This window comes from Poromitra crassiceps (genome assembly GCF_964638095.1).
Source record: "Poromitra crassiceps genome assembly, chromosome: 30".
Lineage (NCBI taxonomy): Eukaryota > Metazoa > Chordata > Actinopteri > Beryciformes > Melamphaidae > Poromitra > Poromitra crassiceps.
The window spans coordinates 11639127-11663005 of record NC_139652.1 but is presented as its reverse complement, the minus strand read 5'-3'; the positions used below and the strand labels follow the sequence as shown (position 1 = coordinate 11663005).

The following is a 23879-nucleotide window of genomic DNA, read 5'->3' as shown; positions in this document are numbered from 1 at the left end:
CAAGTAAAACAACTTGGTTAAGGTTAGGGTTAGGTCATGGTTGACTAAGAAAAACGTTTGTTAAAATTTAAATGTGGCTTACCTGGGAATCAAACCCCGGTCCTCGGCATCGAAGGCAAATGTATACGCCCATCCGCCACTCCGCCCACAATTAAAACAATTTTTTTTAAACATTTTTCTTATTTAACCATGACCAAACCATACTGAGATGACGTTTGAAGAGTTTCCTGGCGTTTCTCTGTTCCCTCCGTCGTCAGATTTTCCGTTACCGCGTCCCGACCGATCCCCGCGCATGCCGACTGCTGCTCGGCCTTCGTCGGACCGCAAGGCTTTCTGGGGAGGCACGGCCAGAGGGTGCATCTACGTAGTCTCTCCCCAGCCACACCACACAGTGTGTGTGTGGTGAGAGAGTGTGCCATTGATTTAAAAAAAAAACGTGTAAATCACCACCACAAAGTTCACACACGGTGCCTGGTGGAGCGTGCATCAAGTTTATCCACAACACCCACAAATTACCTCTCCCATGCATCCATTAGGTCGACTGAATGAAACAAACAAACACACAAACAAGACACATCCCATGTTAACTAGGCATCTTCAAAACATTAACACCGCCCCTCCACCCCAGGTCCAGTCGGGGGCATGTGTGTGTGTGTGTGTGTGTGTGTGTGTGTGCGTGTGTGTGTGTGTGTGTGTGTGCGTGCGTGTGTGTGCGTGAGTTACCTTGGCAGGTGCGGAGCTCTTCTTGGTCTCCCACAGGCCGCGCTTGTTGCCGACGTCACCCGGTTTCACATCCTGTCACAAATAAAAGAGCCCGATCTATATCCGAATTCACACCCCGCGTAACCCAAATAGTTTTGGACAATGACAACAGGCCCGTATCCAGGGTTTCGAAAAAGGGGAGGTCCAGCAAGGGGAGGCGGATTCGGGCGCCGCCGAAAAAAATATGAGGGTTTTTCTCCCCCTTTTTTAGCCATATTTAGAGTAATATATAATTTTAAATAAAAAAAATAAAAATAAATTAACCTTTTTTAGCCATATTTAGAGGAATATATCATTCTAAATCAACATTAGGATTATACTGTTGTGATGTCATTATTCAGTATATTCTCTTTCATGTCACCACCTGCTTTTTATTTTTTTCTCTGAAATATTAGGGGAGGTCCGGACCTCCCTGTCCTCATAGCTAGATACGGGCCTGAATGACAACATACTGGTTTATGTTAACAATACTTGACACCAGAGTGTATGGAGAGAGGGTATGGAAAGTGTACTATTTGCGGTACCTTTTCCAATGTGAGACTTAAGCAAAGGAGGAGAAGGAAAGCTGAAGAGGAATGCTGAGAAAAGGGAAGTTGCAAAGCTAGAAGAAAAGCAGAATTAAACAAAACAGTAATAAGGACAGAGAATGTATTACTGTACATCGATACAGAAGTTCAGTCACATTCAGACAAGTTACAGACATCGATGATCTTCCGTGCAGCGGAGTGCGGTGCCGCTTCTACCCATAGGGGGGAGGTGTTGCTGCATAAGTAACGGCACAAAGTCACAGCGGCTCCTCTGGCCAAGACGTTTGACACTAAAGATATCTCGCTCGTAAACGTTGCTTCAGAACAATGTCACACGTCATGCAGCAATGCCCCCTGTCTGCATGTGTGGACATCAGAAGACATGGTAAGATTAGCAGCTGGTGTCCTACTTAAAGAAAGAAAAGGACACACCGTGTCCAACCATGTGCACCGTCACAAGTGACCTTGTGTATATCCAGTAGCTACATACCTCACAATATTTAACTAACCCAATTTCTTAATTCGGCATTTCCATATTTGTTGGTTGTTTTTGTCCGTGCTGCTGTGGGCGGTACTTGTGACAAATATCGAAGGGACATTAAGCCTTAACTGAAGGAGACGTCAAAAAAAGAAATGGTGCTCTAGTGGTCAAACATGGGAGTCACAGTGAGAATGAGATCCATCACCTTTTGGGGCATGGAGAGAGTCATATGAGCTTACCAACAATGATACTGCCGTTTTAGAGCTTGAATACATTGTATACTCCCCCCACCCACCCACAAGTATCTTTATGGGGTTATCCATGTTAAACATACTTTCCACTGAAAGTATGGCATCATACACTGTATACTTAAAGGAACACTCTGCCCATTTTCAACCAGCTTTGTATCATTAGAACATCAGTAGTATATCAGAAAACTGTAAACTGTTTTGAAGTCAGTCATTTAATTTGACAGTTATTGAGTGTTAAAGTGTGGACCAGTGACATCACTGGTCCACACTAACTCAAATTAATAACTCATTAACTCAAATCAACTCTCAAACTGTAAACGGTTTTGAAGTCATTCATCTAGTTTGACAGTTATTGAGAGTTGATTTGAGTTAATGAGTTATTCATTTGAGTTAGTGTGGACCAGTGATGTCACTGGTCCACACTTGAACACTCAATAACTGTCAAATTAAACGACAGACTTCAAAACCGTTTACAGTTTTCTGATATACTACTGATGTTCTAATGATACAAAGCTGGTTGAAAATGGGCAGAGTGTTCCTTTAATATATGAGCAGTAGGATCATCTTGAAATACGCACTGAGGCCAGCGTGAGTGATTGCCCCCATAGAGGGGTGTAGAAACAGAGGCATGTTGGCATGCGGCCGCTCCACACGTAACGGGACCGCCGAACAGGGCTTGTTGGCTGGGCTGCAGTGAGCGACAACATCCTGCTTCTATCCAGATGATTTCCCAGTGCTTTTAGGGCCTCGATAAATATATTCACACACACTTGTACTTCCTTTCAGGAATGGAGTTACATGCGGGAGAGGTTTGGCCAAACTTTGGCAGAAGGATAGCGATAGGTGTGTTTTGAAATGCAGGTACAGGAGTTGCCCATGTGGTGTCACTAGACTACAGACTCAGATAAGAAAACGGTGACTTTGCAGCCAACAAAAGGTTGGGATGTCGATGTCGTGTAAATGAGCACATTAGCGTGTACAAAATATCAAGGGATTAGTCTATTGAAGTTACACCTGTGTGTCTACTGTACCATGGTGTTTGTGTGTGCCAGCTCATTTCATCAGGGACTTACTGCTGGTTTTGCTGGGGCCGGTGCTGCTGCTGCTGCTGCTGGTACCGGCCCTGGTGCTGCTGCTGCTGCTGCTGCTACCGGAGCTGCTACCGGCGCTGTTGCCGGCGCTGGTGCTGCCTTCTCCGCCTCCGCGGGCTTCGCCATCCAACTGTTGACCCGTCCGGCCACGCCCACTTTAATTCCAGCCGCATCCTGGGAAGAGAGACATGTCAAATAGCCGTTCGTTATTCCCTCAGGCCAGACGATCTCTTCCGCATTCTTCGAATGCACCATAGACGGGCGGAAGTATTTGACAGTTTTAAGAGAGACGAGCCATTCGTCACATCGATAAATCCGTCTCCGTCTGTCCCCCCTGTCTTTGTCTGTCTCACCTTGTTTGCCGGGGCTGGGCTTTCAGAGGAGCTGCTGATGTTGCCCTTCTCCCACATGTTCTTGATGCTGCGCGTGCCTCCTGCAGGAATGTCTGGCACAGGAGACTTGGGGGACTTGACTTCTTTGGCTCCCTGTGGGAAAACAGATGGCTTTCATGTGAAGGACGGGGAGGATTTGGTGGGATCGTCTACATCTACTGCGTGGAACCAGCTACTTCTTCTATGTGGAGAAGAGCAGCACGATCGTTATGAAATGCGGACTGAGGATTGTGAGCGGAGCTCTCGAGTGTCTCACCTGCAAGGCCGAAGCGTACTGTTCCAGTCTGTTGCCAATCTTGGAGACAATCGGAGTGTGTGACGTTCTGACTGTACTGCTGTAGGTATAGATGAATAACGCACAGGACCTTAGTATGGTTCAACAACAGAAGGGTGTCTCGTTTACGTTTGTTTTCTTATCGGCTTTGACGTCTCACCTTTTCTGGGCCGACTTGCTCAAGAATTCCGCCTTTGCGCCGATCTGTGCAAAACAGCATTTGAAGTTATTTAAAAACCCACTCGTGTCACAAATACATCCTCAAACGGGTCAAGTTGTCCCTGGCCTTTCCTTCCTGCCTCCATGACAACCTCATTGAGAAGCAGCTAGAGAGCGGTCAGTCCCTGGGAACGTCTGTCTGGACTGGAGCTGGCTGTCAGTGAGCCAGGATACACACACACAGCTCCTGAGCTGGGAACCCAGGCTGCTGTTCCCAATGAATTATACCTCCAATGTACACACACAGGCACACACACACACACACACACACACACACACACACACACACACACACACACACATGCATGTACATGCACACGCACACAGCATTCCTCCAAAAATACCCCAGCAAGAAAATTACCCCAGTCTTGCTCAAAAACAGCCATATTTGAGTACAGCTAAGATGCCAGCAACATCACATTAACATTTTATTTTATTTTTTTAATCCTCGTCATCTAACAATATACGGCTGGTATCGGAGGAAATTAAAAGGCTAAAGCAAAACAAACCACCACATTAAGCCACGGAACATGCTGACCAATCGAGGGGTAGAAGGAGAATAGTTGTGCTGCTCGTGCAATTTGTTAAACCTCAAAAACATATAGAGACAATAGATACAGTACTGATGGATAGGTGAGGTTTAAAAAACAGGAGAAACCATGCTGGTGGTGGGGCACGAATGCTTCCAAGACACATATTTTGAGATAGATCTGGGAGACATACTGACTTCTGGAAGTTTGACTGCCTCTGCTGTTAACAGACTCAAGCATACAGTACAGTAAAGAGAGTCTCGTACCTGGTAGGAGTATTTCAAACTCACCCCCAAATAGAGGCGCCGTACATGGAAAGATTTCTGGTGTGGATGATTTACTATTTAACTTCTCGTCTCAACTCTACACTACATGGAAAACCGTATAACTGTCTACATTGTTTAACTGCCTTACACATTTGGCTAATTTCAACTCAATTAAATTATAGTTAAATGTAATTATCCTTCATTCTGCTATGGAACCCCCTGAAACACCCTTGAAGACCCCCTGGGGGTCCCCGGAGCCCACTTTGAGGACCTCCGCTGCACTCGCTCACCTTAGCGGAGCCTTTGGGACTGACGGTGAAGGCGATCTTCGCCTCGGCAGACTCCGCCAGCTGTTTCTTCTTGTCTTCGGCCTCCGCCCTCCTCTTCTCTATCTCCTCTCTCATCCTCTTCCTCTCCTCCTGTTATAGACATCACAGTTTGCTGTCACACGTTTGTTGTGGATGAACCATGGCATGCAACCAGTCCAGCCAAATCAAAATGACATTCTACACTCCAATCCTTCTACAGTAAGACAAGATGCCATTTTTCAAGAGAAATTAATTTAAGAATCTCCCAATTGGTCATAGCCAATTATCTATCCCCTGTCTAAGCGGTCCCGGTCGTTGCTCCACCCCTTCTGTGCCAATCTGGGGTGGGTGTAGACTCTCACATGCCTCCTCCTCCAATACATTTTGATTTGATTTGATTTATTTTGGTGAAAAAGTCAACACAGATACAGGGAAACAGACAGTTCACCGAGGATAAAAACACAATAAAGCCTTGCGGCTTATTTCCATTGCGGTCCTCAACGTACAACATTTAGAGACATAAACACACACGAATGGGAATCACCATTCAATACTCGAATTAAGACTATTTACATTATTTCTAGATTGAAAGGAATAATGGCACGCTTGAATATTAGTACAATACATAAACATTTGTTGTTACATGTAAGGAATTAACATCCGTTGCAAACAAACTAGGTGGGGGAGGGAGAGGGATTGCGGGGGTTTATCAGAGGGGGGCTGGGGGGGAGAAGCTCGTTCACACAGGAACTGGGGGCTATGCATATCGCTCATAGCAGCCTCCATCTATATGGCCCCATTCAGATGAGAACGAGGGAAGGAGGGGTTGGGTGAGGATGAAGCGTGGAGGAAAGATTGCAGGGCCAGGCTGGAACAAGGCGGCATGGGGGGGGTGTGGGTGGGGGGTGTGGGTGGGGGGTGGGGTGTGTGTGTGTGTGTGTGTGCGTGTGTGTTTGAGAGTCTGTGAATGTCCAATTGTCCTTGTGTGTGCTAGTGAGCCTTATAGGGCGAGTCGTCTTCCCGCCACCCGCTTCTTTTCACCTGAGAGCGAGGAGTTTCACGGGCAGGACGTAGCACGTGCTCCCGCTGAACAGGCGGCGCCACGACCAACCAGAGGAGGCGCTAGAGCAGCGCTACACCAGTTATATATTATATTATATGCCCAGTATTTTATTGACAACATGGCAGAAGAGATATTGCATCTCAATGGGACCTTCCTGGTTGAATAAAGGAGAAATAAAAGAAAATCCATTCATGTAAAGCGGAGGTGAAACCTATGTTTGCTTCTGGTTCGCGCCGAGCTCACCTGCTCTTTGGCTTTCTTGTCTGCGATCTGCTGTTTCCTCTGCCTCTCTTCCTCCTCCAGGATCTTCTTCCTGTCCTCTCTCTTCCTCTTCAGCTCCTCCAGCTCGGCCTCGGCCCCCTGCTGCTTCTGCTTCATCTTCTCAAACTCCTCGCTCTCCGCCTCGTTCCTCCGTCGCTTCAGATCCTGCAGCTTCCGCTCGGCCTCCTGACGCTCCACCTCTTCAGCGCTGCGGGAGAGCGAGAGCACCTTCTCCCCACTGGCAGACACACACACACACACACACACACACACACACACACACACACACACACACACACACACACACACACACACACACACACACACACACACACACACACACACACACACACACACACACACACACACACACACAGGCACAACCAAACACACACATACACACACTCACATGTTCATCATTATTTACTGGCTAGATATTGCCTGGGTCCAGATCTTCGAATCCGCCCACTCCACCGACTGCTTCCTGTCTGGCATCGTGACACGCAACAGCGGTTTACTCATGTTGAAAAAACATTCGGTCCAATGAGCGCCGAGAGGGGCTAACGATTAGCCAATCAGTGCCAATAAACGGCACAATGGGCGGGACTAACGCTGTTGTCGAGCGCACCACCAGACCTAACAACAATGGCGAGTCAACCGCTATAGATGAGATAGAGACACTGCTATCGAGGGTTAGGATACGTTGTTGGTCTCTAGTGATTGGTTAGGATACGTTGTCGGTCTCTAGTGATTGGTTAGGATACGTTGTTGGTCTCTAGTGATTGGTTAGGATACGTTGTTGGTCTCTAGTGATTGGTTAGGATACGTTGTTGGTCTCTAGTGATTGGTTAGGATACGTTGTTGGTCTCTAGTGATTGGTTAGGATACGTTGTTTGGTCTCTAGTGATTGGTTAGGATACGTTGTTGGTCTCTAGTGATTGGTTAGGATACGTTGTTGGTCTCTAGTGATTGGTTAGGATACGTTGTTGGTCTCTAGTGATTGGTTAGTATACGTTGTTGGTCTCTAGTGATTGGTTAGGATACGTTGTTGGTCTCTAGTGATTGGTTAGGATACGTTGTTGGTCTCTAGTGATTGGTTAGGATACGTTGTTGGTCTCTAGTCATTGGTTAGGAGACGTTGTCGCTCTCTAGTGATTGGTTAGGAGACATTGTTGGTCTCTAGTGATTGGTTAGGATACGTTGTTGGTCTCTAGTGATTGGTTAGGATATGTTGTTGGTCTCTAGTGATTGGTTAGGATACGTTGTTGGTCTCTAGTGATTGGTTAGGATATGTTGTTGGTCTCTAGTGATTGGTTAGGATACGTTGTTTGGTCTCTAGTGATTGGTTAGGATATGTTGTTGGTCTCTAGTGATTGGTTAGGATACATTGTTGGTCTCTAGTGATTGGTTAGGATACGTTGTTTGGTCTCTAGTGATTGGTTAGGATACGTTGTTTGGTCTCTAGTGGTTGGTTAGGATACGTTGTTGGTCTCTGGTGATTGGTTAGGATACGTTGTTGGTCTCTAGTGATTGGTTAGGGAAAATCGAGTCCCCCCTCTGGGATTTCCCCCATGGAAATCGGTCACAGTGGAGGCAATGCCAGACTGAAGAAGGCAATGGAGTGTAAAGAGTTGATCTAAAAGTTGACTATGAGAGCAGCCAGAGGGATTTTCTGGGAATAATGATGCTATAGAATGAGGCTCATTCCAGTGTCAAAGTTTAGCAAAAACATTAAACCCGCAATGTCCGCCTCTCATTCATCATCAATGGAACAACTCGACACGTCTATTCAACTTGATGACATGACAGATTGAGGTGAGGGGACTGGGGAGAGCTGCTCACATATGAACAAATATGAATTAGACTGTCCTCGGCCAAAGAATGCAATACATGTTCCTACTGTATGTGCAGTGGAATGTTGCTTTAACTACTGACAAACACACATGCAGAGAAGAATGAGACTGTCGTGTTTGAAAGGTGCAAGTTCAAAACTTTAAACACCGTGTCACACTGGAATGAGGGGGTCTGGCAAGCTTTACCTCGAGGTCCTCTCTGGTTTCTTATGTTTGTTCTCGATGAGAGTCCCATTCTGTTTGGCTGGTTCATTCTTGGCAAAGGGAAAAACAAAAAAAGAGTTAAGATATGAAAAAAAAAAAAAAAAAAACATTGTGCCCATTCAAGGCTTTGACATGGGAGAAGAAACATCCTGGAATTTTAAATTCGACGTTCGACTTTTACTTTACCTTTTCCTTAAAACCAAGTCTCTTTGGCTTCTCCTCCTTTGTTGCAGAAGACAGAGACATTGGATCAGATGAATAAAAGGGTGAAAATAGAAAGTCCCAGTGGAAAACACATTGTTGAAACACCCCCCACCCACACACACACACACCCCCCACACACACACACACACACACACACACACACACACACACACACACACACACACACACACACACACACACCCACACACACACAGAACAGCCATAACACGCTGGTGCAGTCTAAGGCCTGGTGGTGAATGCAGTGCAGATGTTAAGCTGAAGACGCATCATCACACTGTGAGAGCTCAGTGACATCCACCTCCTTCATCCATGTGGCAAAGCAAACACACTGTGAATCTGTGATCTGTGACCGCACCACAAAGCAGAACTTATCTGCCAGACAAGACCAAAGCCTGGAGAAATCAAATGTGCCCAATGTCAGTTAATGTTATGGATTAAGGACTTCTGTTACATTATAATGTCTGCATTCAGTTATTTTATAAAAATGGGAACATTCCAGGGTTTTTCCTTCATAGAGGAATTGTTGGCGCCCCCCCCCCCCCCCCCCCCCCCAAGAGGTTTTAGCCTCAAATTAAAGGATTTTTTCTTTACTGTATCATTTCAAAGTTCAATTTGCACATTTTGTACTTTCAAAACGGCTTCCTTTCTGAAACTGGAGGCGGTGTAAAAAAAACACATTGCTCCCTAAGTTCTGACAATGACTGATAGGGTTGTAATCAGGATAACCCCGACTACGCACCGATCCATAATCAAGCGTTTTTACTTTTATCATTTTAGAGAATTTCAAAGTTAAACTGCCACATTTTTATGTCGAAATGACTTTAAGCGTGACACTTGGGGTGCTTTGAAAACACATTGCTCCAAGTTCAGTCTTTACGCGGTCCGATCATGCTTACTGTTGTGCGTAGTCATGGTCACCGCCCCCCAAAGGCCCATTCTGAGCCAGGAAAAAGTGCGTTTGTGCTATTCTGCCTGCATTTGACTTGTCCAGGATTTTTTTTTAAAGTGCCTGTTGGTGGATAAAGCCCCTATAAGTCACACTGATACCTCCTCTTTCTTTTTCTTTTCTTCTTCCTCTCTCTTTCTCCGCTTCTCCTCTTCCTCTCTCTTCTTCTTCTTGTCGTCCGCCTCCTTTTTCCGCTTGTCCTCTTCCTGTTTCTTCTTCTCTTCCATCTCCCTTTTCCGTTTCTCCTCCTCCTCCTTCTTCTTCTGTTTCTCCTCCAGCTTCTTCTTCTCCTCTGCCTCCTTCTTCTGTTTCTCCTCCTCCTCTCTCTTCTTCTTCGCCTCCGTCTCCTTCTTCTGTCTCTCCTCCTCCTCTCTCTTCTTCTTCGCCTCCATCTCCTTCTTCTGGTTCTCCTCCTCCTCTCTCCGCAGCCGTTCCTGCTGTCGCTTTTCCTCCTCTTGCTCTTCTCTCTTCTTTTTCCCCTCTTCCTCTCTCTGCCGACTCTCCTCTTCCTCTCTCTTGATCCTTTCTTCCGTCTCCTTCCTCTCCTCCTCCTCCTCTCCCCTCAGCTTCTCCTCCATCTCCTGCCGCTGCCTTGCCTCTTCCGCTTCGTTCCTCTTCCGTTCCTCCTCTTCGTCTATGTCAGGAACAGTTTCCTCCTCCTCCTCTTCGACATCTTTCTTTGCTAAATCTGCCTGCTCTACCTCTACAGCCTTCTCCTGAATCTCCTCCTATAAGATAAGTTGGCATTCATTTTCTGTCAATGTCAGTGATAATGTTATCGACTAAATACAGAGCTGGAACAAATGCTCAGATCAGAATTCCTCACCTCATTTCTCGTGGTCAATGTTCTTGATTGCTCCTCGACAGATTCCTGTTTAAAGAAAAGAAACGCCGTCAGTCAGGGACAGAATAATTTCACTTCCTATGTTCTCATCTCTGAATGTATAACATCTGTGGAGCTGCAACGACTAATCGAATAATCGATTAGTCAAACATCTTACCTCCGTGTCAACAGCCTCTGGTTCAGGAACAGTTGCAGACTCCTCCTCTGCCTTCTCTGAATCCTTCTCGTCTTCCTCCTCTTTGCTGCAGGAGTTGGAGTCGGGGGGTGAGCTGTGTAAGTAATTGAATTTTAAACTCAATTACAATTTTGGCTTTCCACAATTATGAAAACAAGATAATCGAGATAAAACAATCATTTTTATATATATTTAATTTAAAATTTACATGTATATATTATATAAATTTATTTTAGTTAACCTATATATATATAAATATATATATATATATATATAAATGTGTGTGTGTGTGCATGTGTGTGTGTATACATACATATATTTTTTCCATTTATTTCTTTGTTTTTCAGTTCAATTATATTTAAAAGACAAGTTTTTTTAAGTTCAATAAATGCATGATGTTGCCAAAGTCAATGAGTAATCGCATTAAATAATCGTGATTAGGATTTTTGCCATAATCGAGCAGCCCTACTCTGTGGTTGTCGCCTCCTCTTCGTCCGCTTTCTCTTCTTTCTCCTCCTCCTCTCCGTCCTCTGCATCTCGGCTGGACTGCTCTTCCGGGGCGGCGTCTATGCCGTTGGTGGTGGTGACGGTGGGGTCGAACTCCTTCTGTCTCTCCAGGGCCTCCTGCATCCTCTTCTGCCTGCGCTCCTCCCTCTTGGCCAGGCGATCGTCCAGCAGGGCCTGGTCATCGTCTTCACCTCCGGCGCCGGTGGCAGACGACTCTGTCTCCGTCACACTGTAGGCACACAGACAATCCAGTCGGTCGCGATATAGCAGCAGAGCGCTAAATTTGCGTCCAATCCCCACTAATCTCCAAATCCTAATTCCTATCAAATCTCTAGTCCAATCAAATGTGGTGAAACCACATCTCGTTCTTTCATTGGATGTTTCTACTGTGGCTAACCCGGGGAAAGATCAATCACAGAACCACTTAACCACTGGAGGCAGTTTCCAAAGCTGAGGCTGGTGGTGATTATCAATACCAAGAATTTCAAGTTTATATTTTTAGTTGTCCTTCCTTGTAGAGAAAGTTCTTCCCCTAGATAATACATCTTTCAGTCTCTATTCATTCTTGTTGGCCAAATCAATGTCCAATCCCTTCTCTATATTTTGTTGATGGCAAGCAAACGTCTGGGGTCTTTATCAGCCCTCCATCCTAGACGTTCCTTTGTTTTGACACTGTCCTTCAGTAGATATTATTTCAAACGGGTCATGGAGGACACAGGAACGGACAAGAAGACATATTGAGAACGATGTTGGGTGAGGGAATAGAGGGGGAGGTAGGCTACTTTCCAGTCCAAATGCATGCTACAGCCAATTGGACCTAAACACAAATCTGAGGCCAATCCCGTAGTCGTCGAGTGTAGCATAAATTCACTGCTGGCAGAAGTGTGGTCAGTTTGAAATTTATAGTTGACCAGTCAACACCTCTCCAATGTCCACCAAGAACCTGGGGAACCCAAACCAACCACCTCTGCAAACAAAAGCACTCAGTACTCTCTCTGCTATGCTGTACAGGCGCTTTCTGGCTCAGCTTTAGTCTGAGGAGAGAAATAACATATGGGAGGTTTGCTCCACTTCTCCTTTCCCCACAACCTTAACCAAAGATACTTTCTATATCCCCATTAACTGACTCCATAATGTCTAATTTTATTGTGATTCTTGCCCCACAATTGTGGCATTGTGGGATTTTTGTCCCTTGATCCACGTTGTACCTGTTGGTGTTGATGACATCAGTGTTGGTGTTGATGACATCAGAGCCACCAGACTCCTCTTGCTCCCTCATCTTCTTCCTCTCCTCCCTGGCGCGTCTCCTCTGCTCGCGAGCCGCCTCCTCGTCATCCTCGTTGGCGCCGCCGCCATAACTGAAACATTGTCACAGACGCGCATATTAAATATGCATGATGTCAGTTAAAGGACCGTAACAGTTTGATGTTTCACCTCAACATGAGATATCCATCATTTCAAATGACTACTACTTGGACACAATTGAAATGACATTATGGTTGTTATTATTATTAGTGGTAGGATGTGCTTTGAAATGTCTTTAACCACTGAAAACCCTTTCTTCTTAATTGTTTTCATTGAATCTTGTATAAAGGGGGATCTGTTGGGGGTCTTCACATTTCTTGAAGAATAAGACCTAATCATCCAACATGGAGGAAACAAAGCACAGCATTATTGTTGCTTCACGGAGATGATTCATAAATATACTATATAGTAGGGATACACCGATATGAAAATGTTGGCCGATACCGATAACCGATACTAACATTGCTGCCGATAACCGAGATTTACCTATGTCAATATGATCTATATAAAAACACATTTCTATGACAATCAAAAACACTTGTAAACACTGAATTTGAACAAGTAATGCATTCATCTATTTACAAAACGTATGGTCATGCATTCCCAATACAACTGTCATGATGAAAACCATGTGCCAATATACAGTATGTAGTATTATATTAGTATTCTTTGGGTTTTATCAGTTACAGAGGTGCATATAAAGTCACGTTTTTAGGTTGTACGTTATCCTGTCAATGTAACGGTTGCATACAGTATTGCCAGGGAATTGAAAGCAAACATTTACATGAAACCAGAATGTTTAGCAGCAACAGCTGCTCTAACTCAAGAGTAGAGAAACGTGCACAAGAAGGATAGGAAAGGCTCCACTCAAACTATTAAAAGATCCTGTAAATGAACATTCTTGTCAGTCAGAACCTTGACCCGGTGCTGATCCACATGGGCCCCAATCCAATATCCTGATCCACATGAGCCACACCGTCTCAAGCTGACCTCCAGAGACATGATGGGGATGGGAGATGCCACAACAGAGACAAAACAGCTTAATAACACACACGCACACATGCTCTCTCTCTCTCTCTCTCTCTCTCTACATGTGTCTGAGATCATCCAAATGTCACATGGAAGAAATGGGGAGAGTGCTCCAAAAGAACGGCCCCTGTAGATAAATAATCCTGTTCATTACTACTCCAGGAAGATAGAGGGCGCTGTGAACTGCAGACACAGTGTCTGGGCGGAGCCTAGACCAAAGGTTATAAAGAAGTAAGACCTCCTTTGTTCGGGGTCATTTGCCATCTTAAGGAAGTAGTGTAAGCAGGCAGTGATCCGGATCCGTGTATTGACTTTTGTTTTGTAAATAAACTATGTTACAATTTACTCTCTAGTAAATGGACTTATTTAAAGGTTAAAACGAAATATCTCACCACAGTTTGGTTGCCGAAACCCGTGTCGAGGGGGGAAGTATAGTGGTATAGTCAGAGCAGGCTTTGGGCCTGTGGTTTGGGGCCATTGTTTCACGTCGGACCTGAATTCCTGTGGAGCGCGCAAATCAACAACAACACAGGCAGAGCAGGCCGGCGAGAAGCAAATGGAAAGCCAAGGTGAGTTGTAATTTGATTATTTGGAAATGCAAAAGTCTAAGTGTGTTGTGTGTTAAATGTGCCCAATAGATGATTGGTTACCGAATGATTAAAAGAGCATAAAAAAAATAGCGTGGAAGAAAGATCGCTATGTTGCTATTGGGAAATTTGATTAAGAGGCAAGTTGGAGCCTCAAGGATCCACTAGGTGGAAATCATTAAACATTATAAGGTAACTGAGTTCGGTAACTAATCATATTATTGATGTAACAGATATTCTGCTGCTGATTGTGTAGGCCTACCATTGAGAGAGAATTAAGAACCTAGGTAAATAAATAAAATCCTTAGAGGCTGTGCGGGAGGGGGGGACGATCCTTTGTTCAGTAGTCTCTTAGAACAGACTGTTTCATCTACTTCTGGCGAATGCAGCTATACACATATGGTGGAAGCATTTGACCGTTAGATGGGGTTTTTATCAGAAGCAGAATCGTTCACAATGTGTGTGAATGAGACCTTAGAGGCCTGTAAAGTTTATGCTCTAGAGATAAAGACCTGAGAAAGCCAACTTGTCTGTTCTGGGAGACTGTTTAGTACAATAGTTAGCAGTGGCTGATGTGCTAACAAGGAATCGGAAGTCGCATTGGCGACCCATGAGACCACAGTAAATCCTTAGAGGAAGCGGAGTAAATGCTTTGAAGTCGCCGGATTTCCCCCGGTTGGGAGATAATTAGCGCTATATAAATAAATAAGTAATAAAACGTACGTTAGTCATCCAGTGACTGAATTAGCTAGCAAATAAAAAGTGTATGGTAAGGAATGTTGAATGGAGTTTATGTGAGAAACGGTAAGCTTAAAAGCTGGCCGCTCTGAGATAGTGGCACTCAGGAGAATTTGTATATTACTGAAATGAAATGAGACGCAGTACCAGTTGTGGTTGCACAAATTTAATAAGACGATGCTTCTAAGTGTGAATGCTATTCAGTTGCTGGGATGAACAATGGCAGTAGAAACCTGTTACATATGAGGCTGTGTTGTCTTACCGCGGTTGTTTGTTAAATCGGCTTGTATGAAAGAAAATCATTGACTATCACATCAATAGTTTCTATCCTCAGCTGGGGCTTAATAATTAGGGAATTAATTTATAAGCCAGCAGCTGCTTTACGCCGGTTGTTTATTGTGTGAGTTGGGGAGCACATGGCTGTCGGCCATTTTGAGTGTTGGTCACAAGGACAAAGGGACTTGTAGTCTTTGTGTGTGAATGAATGTACTGCATGTGTAAAACTACAAATATTTTACTCAAACGTGATTAGAAGTAAAGCACATGATTGTATAGTAAATAAGCAACTTGGTAAAATAAAGTAGAATTAGGGGAAACTTTGCTGTGTAATAACCTATTTATGTAATTTTCAGAAATGGAGTTGAGAAATCAAGATAAGAAAATCCTGCCTATCCAAGAAATGATGAATCTTTATGGGCTCATGGCAGCAGAAAAGACAACTGAGTGGTCTTATTGGACACAGGGTTCATGGCCAGCTATGGGCACTTTTGAGAAAGCGAAATTAAATGCAGTGTTAGAACAATTATCTCTTAAACAATTGGATGACCAGGCCCGAAGGGAACATGAAATAGTATACAATTTATGGGCTGCTCAAATCGCCAAAAGACAAGCAGAGGAATTCTTAGTACAAGCTATGCGTCAATTACAGATAGTTAAACATGAGAGTGTAGAATTATTGACAGGAGAGGAGAAAATAAGTATAACTGAGGCATTTGTGAATACAAAGCAAACAGAAATTGCAACAAAAGGAAGATCGAGAGAAGGATTTCACAGGAAGCCACCTCACCCCCGCTCCCTTCAGGTAAGCAGGGGGGGGTGGGGTGTGACAGCAGGGCAGCCTGATCAAAGACAAAAGAACAGAGACAAGAGGACAGGATGCTTTTGTTGTAAGAGTGAGGAGCACAGAATAAGGGAGTGTCCTTACAATGTGCAGGCTCCTTGAAGAAGAAGAGTACAGAAAGACTCCAGTTGGGTAAAAGGACTTAGTTATTTAACATAGTGACAATGCATCTCATCCCTTCTTCCTAAACAGAGATAAGAAGAGTTGAAGTAGGGATGAGGGGGTAGGGAACAATAGCATTGAGTGAGACTTTGAGATGGTAAGATTTTAGGTGGAAGAGGAGAGCAAAATGAAAATTTGGTTGGGAATAAATAACACAGAATTGTCTAATTATGGTAATATCAATATCCATAATTTGAGTTGAATTTCAGATTCTTCCAATTTATGTTGCCAATTAGAATTAGAGACAAGGTGAAAGCTATAAATATAAACAACACGATGAACCTCATTTCAGATGAAGTCATTGTGGGTTAGAATTCCTTTGTTAGTATTTTATTGTGTTACACTGCTTTATGAAGATCCATATTTAACTTTGCTGAAAGTTGAGAAGAAGAGAAAATGAATTGTCTACCGTGATTAAGTCACAAGTAAATAAATCACTGTGTTCTTTTATTTCAGACGGAGTCCAGCTGAACTGGAGAAAATGAGAGCACAGAAAATTAAGTAATAAATGAAAATGGGATATCTATGATAGGGGTTAACATATTTTGTGTGTGTTTCAGGGAAAGGAACCATGGGAGGAAGAGGGAATGCAGCAGTCGTTGCAGGAAAAATGTACATTATGAAAGCGTATTAATGTTGGTTTTAACATTTCAGGAACAGGCCGAGATGAGGTGACGTTGGGTGTCTGCTGGAAAAAACCCACAGTAGTATGAAGAACTGATAAGTTTCAAGCAAATGTAGACATTTACACAATGTTGTCGTGATATGTGAATCTCTGAGACTTAACAGGAAATGGGAGGAGAACTTGGAATAATCTAAATGCTAATTTTCTTACAGGGGACTGTAGGCTGAGAGGTGATGTCATGTAAAACTCTGAGAATGAGCAAGAGCGCTCACTACAGGATGTGAAAGCGATTGGTCCCCAGTAGGTGTGAGTATGCAAAAGGGAGTCAACACTAACCAAGCATTTGGCTAAAAAGAGGAGAGTGGGCTTTGTTTCAAAGAAAGGCCGCAGTGCAAGCTTTTGGTTACAGGAGAAGAAAAAGCAAGGCCAGTTCATGTTAATCTGTTATATCAATGTAAAGTCGGTGTCATTTTAGAATGATGTAGTAGTAACTCTTATCTTTCAGATACCAAGGAGAGAGGAGAGCCTTTAGTCAGTGCTTCAGCATAATAAAGCGTGGAAAGAGGGTAATCATTTAAAAGGAACTAATAAGACAACAGAATTTTGGTACTATTTTCCTTTCACAGCAAACAGTTGATAAAAGAATTGGAAGTAATGCTGATCAAAGGCTTTTATTGCAGCAAAAGTGATTGAAATGCTAATTTGAAGACCGAGAAGAGCCGTCTGTCTGTCATTGTAAACAGGGTTTGAAGAACAAAATGGGTAAACTCCAACTAAACTAAAGTGTATTGGTTAAGTAATATTCAGTCTAATTTTATTTCGTTATAAGGAAGTGTGGAGGTTTGGTGGAGGAAATAATCTTGCTTTTTAAAAGTGTAAATTGTCATTAATCTGTATGCTTGTCTGTTATACAGAGATGGACAATGGAGTGAAAATCTGGAAGCGATTTTCAGAGGGGGGAAGGAAGCGGAGAATAATGAGAATAATGAAGAGTTCGGAGTTCAGACTTGTGACTGTGTGTATGAGAGGGAAAGGGACGGACTTGACATTTTCGGACTGACTAGGAGAGAATTTTATTTGTTATAGAATCTAAGTGAGCTCAATACTGTAGATAGAGAATGGTTATGTGTGTTATTTGTTGTGTGATTAATTGTTTACAGGATCAGAAAGTAAGGTAAGTATGACGTGGAAATATGGGAACAGCTGAAATACTGCATGAATTAATACACTAACCAAACTAACTAATTCATAACTAACTATGAAAAGTTGATTGTTATAACCAAAAATGTATTGGGAATCGCCATGGAGAGGAATCGAGAGCAGGTAATCTTGAAAAGGTAATCTTGAAAAGGAATCAATTTAAGAGGTGAGATGAATCATTCTTTATACAAATTATGCTGTTAATGTCAATTGAACTGAAATGAGAATCCTGAAGATCCATGTTTGTGTGGTGCCATGTAAATAATTTAAGTTATGTTTTTGTCTTTACAGAGAAGGAAGTGGAGACGGAGGATACAAAGAGCCAAAGAGGAGGGTTCGAGGCAACAGATAGGAAATGACTCATTGATGGAACACTGGACAATTAATATTTGAAAATGTGTGATACAATCAATGAATATAGCAATTAATAATATGAAAATATAGGAAAATAGTTTGGTGAGTATGAAAATGCAGGGAGTACAAATTTAAATGTTGAAATAATGAGGGAAATTGTCCAGTGTTGCAGAAAGAGTCGCCAATGATAAGTTGAGTACAAAGTGGCACATTTGTATAATGGTTCTTGTTGAATAATCTTCAGCTATTTGCAATTGTAGTAGTGTTATTGTTTTAGTTTAATGCTGAGATACTGTGTGATTTTAAGCGTAAATGTGCAATCTGGAGTGTGCAGTATTTTGAGATGAATTGGCAAGTTGAAAATTCAATACAGGTTTCTAAAGCACAGGCCTGAGGCCGAATGAGGTTTGTGGACAGGTTTTGAGTGGACCTTGGTTTGTCTTTCAAAATATATTAAATATGGCCTCCCATTGATTAATAAGCCAGTTTACTTTGCAATTTTCCCTCACCTAAGGCTAACCCTATCATCATACAGGTTGTCTAAGCCAAGTAGAAACAGCGTATGCAAAACCGAAACAAATAATGTGGAACGTGAGGAAAGAGGGGGTTTGATCTGATCACACAGAAGTTAAGCTTTTGTGTTGTTAGACCAATAAATTATCAAATACCCAATCAAATAAATTGTAAAATTGATGGCTTTTGAGCCAAACTTACAGCTGCCATGAAGTCTTGGTTATGTGAAATCCTTGACAATGAACATAGTGTTATGGAAAGTACTGGAAAATCCTTGAATTTCATTTTGTAATGTCTGCATGAACGCTGGTTATAATGAATATGATTAACAATCTTATCCCCTAGGGTTAGATCAACAAAGGAGGGAGCAGTTAATTCGGAATAGAAGATACTTATGACTGTTGAGATAAACTGATTTATATAAAGGAGAACTAAGATTAGATTTTCTGTTTCAGGAAAACCAGGAACATCGAGGGAGACATCGAGTTCAAGACAAAGGAACATTTCAATAAAACAGACAGTTTAGCAGTGAGAAAGGATATTGATTTAATGAATGAAGTGGAATGAATGAAGTGTGTGAATAGCAAGTAGGTGGAGCCAATGAAGACGACCCAACGCGAGGACGAAGAAGAAATAAAACTGCCACAAGAATCCTGCACTCCCTAATTGAATTCAGAAACATATGCCAAATAATTGATAGTGAACTATAAACCTTGAAAGCTGTTAAGTGTAATAATATGTAATGTAAATGATTGAATTGAATGTATGTTGTGTCTAGTACTAGAGTATGTAACTAATTAATTCTAGAAGTATTGTATAAAAGGCCTATTATAATATAGTATAAACATTATCATTATATAATAAGCATCATCATGGACTTTTGGTATCGCTGGTAGGCGGGGTTATACACAGGCTTTTTAAGTGAGTGGTTCTATAAGAGGGAATAGAAGCTCGCAGAGGCCTTTCCCTATTTCGAAGGAAAGCAAATGGAAAAAGTAGGTTTACCTCTGCATGTGAATAAGCTGTTAAAAGTCACCGCACTCAGTGCAGAGATGTGTGCAGGGTGGTTCATGACATGGTTCCCGGGTCATTTGATTCATAGAAGTGGTTTGGACTTTGTGGATTATGTGATCTGGGAAAGGCTGCGTTGTGGACCTGCTTGTGCGCATCTCTGGATGGGGTGAGATGTCAAAATGCTGATGATGTATGCTGATAGACAAAAGTTGCAAAACCAAAAAGCAACTTTATAATAAATCCCTCAGTTAAGTTTTTCCTTATAAGGAAAAAAAGGAGGGAACTGTAGATAAATAATCCTGTTCATTACTACTCCAGGAAGATAGAGGGCGCTGTGAACTGCAGACACAGTGTCTGGGCGGAGCCTAGACCAAAGGTTATAAAGAAGTAAGACCTCCTTTGTTCGGGGTCATTTGCCATCTTAAGGAAGTAGTGTAAGCAGGCAGTGATCCGGATCCGTGTATTGACTTTTGTTTTGTAAATAAACTATGTTACAATTTACTCTCTAGTAAATGGACTTATTTAAAGGTTAAAACGAAATATCTCACCACACCCCCCTCGGCGTCCATTATGCTAACAAGCATTGTGAGGGCAGAGATTGTGAGTAAACATGGAGAGAGAGAGAGAGATGGAGCGAGCGGTGGGCAAGAAAACGTGAAAACAGAGGAGCAAGAGGAAGAGATGGAGATGAGAAGATATTCCATTTTATCTGCACAAATAAGAAACTGACGTGATGAAACGGAAAGAAAGAAACTGGCATAAAATAGCAGGCAATGTTTTGGATTGGTTAGGTGCCATGTTTGTCATATGTTTCAGCGGATGATTGGCTGAGGCCTGACTTGAGGGCGGGCCTACCTATAGCGCTCAGGCAGGGGTCATTTTCCAGCAGGAAGTGTGTTTGAGAGCTTGGCAGAACGCCACACGGACACCGACCTTTTGACACCGACCTATTAAAGTTTTTCGCTGGCATCGAGTTTACATACAAAATCAATGCAAACGAGCGATTGAGCGTATATTCGCCCAGGAGAAAAATCGCTGGGCGTCCAAGCGACAGAGACAGAGCGATAGGGAGAAAATTCGCTCGCCGCCCGAGATGAAATATCCCAACTCGAGCGAAATTACGCTGGCATCAGTCGCTCGCTGTTCAACGCTGATTGGCTGCCGTGTGAGAGTGAGTCAAGGATCACACTGGCTTGGAACAAACCGCTGGTTTATTGTGTGGCAACAAACCACATTGACAGCTGATTGACAGGCTGACAGCTGACATGAAGTGAAGTCTGTACTACCGGCTCGCGTTAGGAGCACGCTGATAGGCTTAGCTTGTAAACAACTACGGTGGCTCGTAGTGGACAAATATCATGACATTGCATAACGTTATAGCCCCCAAATGTCTGTCAATTATTGTGCCTGTTGACGAGTGATTTAAACAGAGCGACAGAGCGATTCCAAAGGGTTGAATCAAGCGACAGAGAGAAAAATAAATATCTCGGTGTGAACACAGCTTAACCGTGAACCGAACCCCATAGATGTCCTTCAGTGTATATTATGTGTGTTAGTCATTGTGATACACCTGTGTGTAGCTTCTATTTAGTTTTAGGTCTAGGCTAAGATCTCAGGATGTAGGGATTGACTGACGTCAGTCACACAGAGAATGGTTGGCTCTCTTCCAGGTGAGAGGAGGAATCCACGGAGGAGGTGGCTGGCTGAGGACGGCTGACTACCTGAAGCTCCGGCAGACATGGATTCACCGGAGACATCAGCCAAGAGGACAAGATACCACCACACCACCACACCCCTCTGAACTAACCACCATACAGTAACACAGCGTGCTGGCCCCAGGCCCAGACCAGGAAGTCGGCATGAAGGGGGATGCCCTAGAATGCAGAGTCCAGGTCCCATCTTGCTAGCCTCAGACGTCCAGAGATTACTGGAGGTGGTGAGTGACCATTCCCCCCCCTAGATAGACAATTGCACACACATAGTCAAGTGAGGCATACGATACAAGCTGAATTGATCACTTGATGGAGAGACTGTTTGTTACTGAACGCTAACGGTAGGAGCTAGCTGTGCTAGCTAAGCCAAGTGATCAGGTGTCACTTAAAAATCCTAATAATAACGAGCTGTGGTCACTTTTGGCCTTTTTCTATCAGTCATCTGTCAGGTTGCTTCGGCAGTTTGCCCTCTTTGCGTTGTGGAGCATCACACAACAGCCGAACCCAGCGAGCTGTCGGGATCGTGGAACAGCTACCAACAACGTAATACACTCGAATACACTACTACATGGACTACACTCGCAGGAGTTCTTTCCTGCTTGTGCTGGCCCAGGGAACCAACAGGTGCCGTGGAGAGACGACCAGACCACCGCCCGGGCGGGAAACACAAGCACGTGCTGGAATGGGGGATATGTGCCCTGTCCTCATTGCTAAGTCGTGGTTATGTATGCTAATGCTAACTAACATTCGCTCAAACAAGCCTCGTTGTTAATTGTCCATGCTAACCGGCTGATGGCCTTTGAGACCTCGACAATGTAGTCTCTTAGAACAGACGAGTTGGCTTCCGTAATTTTCAAATGCTTCCGCCATACCGTCTGTAATTCGTGGGGGAGAATCATGCACCAACCGGAATGGGAAGCAGAAAGGCGGGTCTTCCGCTCATTAGTCCAATCAGAATTTTCTTAAGGCGGGTCTTCCGCTCATTAGTCCAATCGGAATTTTCTTTCGTGGACACACGTGTCGTGATTGGTCGGATTTTGTCGAACTTCCTTCCAGTCTGAAGGTTTTTTCCCCAACTTCCTTGTGCATGTTCTGGGGGTGTAAAGTACAGACTGTATAGCTGCATTCGCCGGATGAGACAGTCTGTTTTAAGAGACTATCGACAATGACGTCGAGTTTAATCATACTGTAATAAACTAACTGTCCACTAGCTGGTTTACCGAGACAGAGGGCGGAACCTCAGGGCCAAACAGGACGATACAAATCTTTCTACAGCACAAAATGACATGAAATTTACATTGTGAAAGAGACGGCAGATTTCGGAAAGACTTCTCAAATCAAATGCCCTTCTTCCCCTCCCATCTTCCCCATCTCCCGCGCACCCTGCCATTGACCTTGGTCCCCGTGTGAGGAGCACATCTCCGGGGCAGACTGTGAGGAGCGTGCCAGGGTGCATCTCCCCAAGCATTAGCAGGCTTTATGAGGCGGGGAGAGAGCTTGAAATGGCCCATTGATAGAGCAGAGCGCCCGGGTTATTATTTCCCCCTGCTCTTCCTGAATCCTCCAACACAGATGATTTACAGATGTTGCGAGACGGAAGAGGTGGACGGGGAACCGCAAGAATCCTCTCTGTCTCTTAAACAGAAACAAAGAGCCCGAAAGAGACGGAAATCCAACAAATCCTCAGGCGAGGCTTCTCCAAATGGCACAGGTCGCCCCCTGAGAAATCATCGAGGAAGTAATTCAATTTAGCTATATTACGCAGCCCAAAAGTTAGAGGCCTACTGTAAGACTCCTGTCAAAACGTTACGGGCTGTTGCGACTGCGGACGGCCGAGAACAATATGACATGAAACAATATCAAATATCAAACGGATGAAGGAGAGAGGATGGGGGCTACTTGGCTTAACAGGGAGGTGAGTGAGTGACTGAGAGAGGGAGAGAGAGAGAGAGAGAGAGAGAGAGGAGAGAGAGAGAGAGAGAGAGAGAGAGAGAGAGAGGGAGGGGGAGAGAGAGAGAGAGAGAGGGAGGGAGAGAGAGAGAGAGAGAGAGAGAGAGGAGAGAGAGAGAGAGAGAGAGAGAGAGAGAGAGAGAGAGAGAGAGACTCCACTAAATACTCCACTCAAACTAAAGCTAAACATATCTAGCTCTGGAATTAAAAAAAAACTGCAGTCAAAACATTCCAGTGTCTGCAGCATTTCCCCAGGCTGCAGAGCGGAGGGAGGCTGCAGGGCCTGAGAGGCTGGGAGAGGCAGGGCAGGAGAGGCAAGGCAGAGCAGGAGAGGAGAGGCAGAACAGGGTAGGAGAGGCAGAGCAGGAGAGGAGAGGCAGAACAGGAGAGG

At 43.9% G+C, this 23879-nt stretch overlaps 1 protein-coding gene across 5 annotated transcripts in view; it reads right to left on the bottom strand.

Moving 5' to 3' along the window:
- cald1b (caldesmon 1b) overlaps positions 1-23879 on the bottom strand; it is a 33069-nt gene that overhangs the window by 5182 nt on the left and 4008 nt on the right. For 2 of the 5 annotated variants that reach the window (XR_014553865.1, XR_014553866.1), the window contains exons 3-17: positions 12388-12537; positions 11142-11408; positions 10655-10766; positions 10480-10524; positions 9755-10381; positions 8669-8704; positions 8465-8532; positions 6408-6663; positions 5084-5212; positions 3939-3982; positions 3761-3839; positions 3466-3597; positions 3095-3286; positions 724-795; positions 517-541 (exon numbers count right to left, since the gene is read on the bottom strand). Coding sequence is in view for 3 of the 5 variants with exons in the window: in XM_083662882.1 (XP_083519008.1) it covers positions 724-795; positions 3095-3286; positions 3466-3597; positions 3761-3839; positions 3939-3982; positions 5084-5212; positions 6408-6663; positions 8465-8532; positions 8669-8704; positions 9755-10381; positions 10480-10524; positions 10655-10766; positions 11142-11408; positions 12388-12537 (2209 nt within the window). In the remaining 2 variants the exon portion in view is untranslated. The remainder of the gene's footprint in view (positions 1-516; positions 542-723; positions 796-3094; positions 3287-3465; positions 3598-3760; positions 3840-3938; positions 3983-5083; positions 5213-6407; positions 6664-8464; positions 8533-8668; positions 8705-9754; positions 10382-10479; positions 10525-10654; positions 10767-11141; positions 11409-12387; positions 12538-23879) is intronic. The other 3 variants (XM_083662882.1, XM_083662883.1, XM_083662884.1) reach the window with 2 other exon arrangements.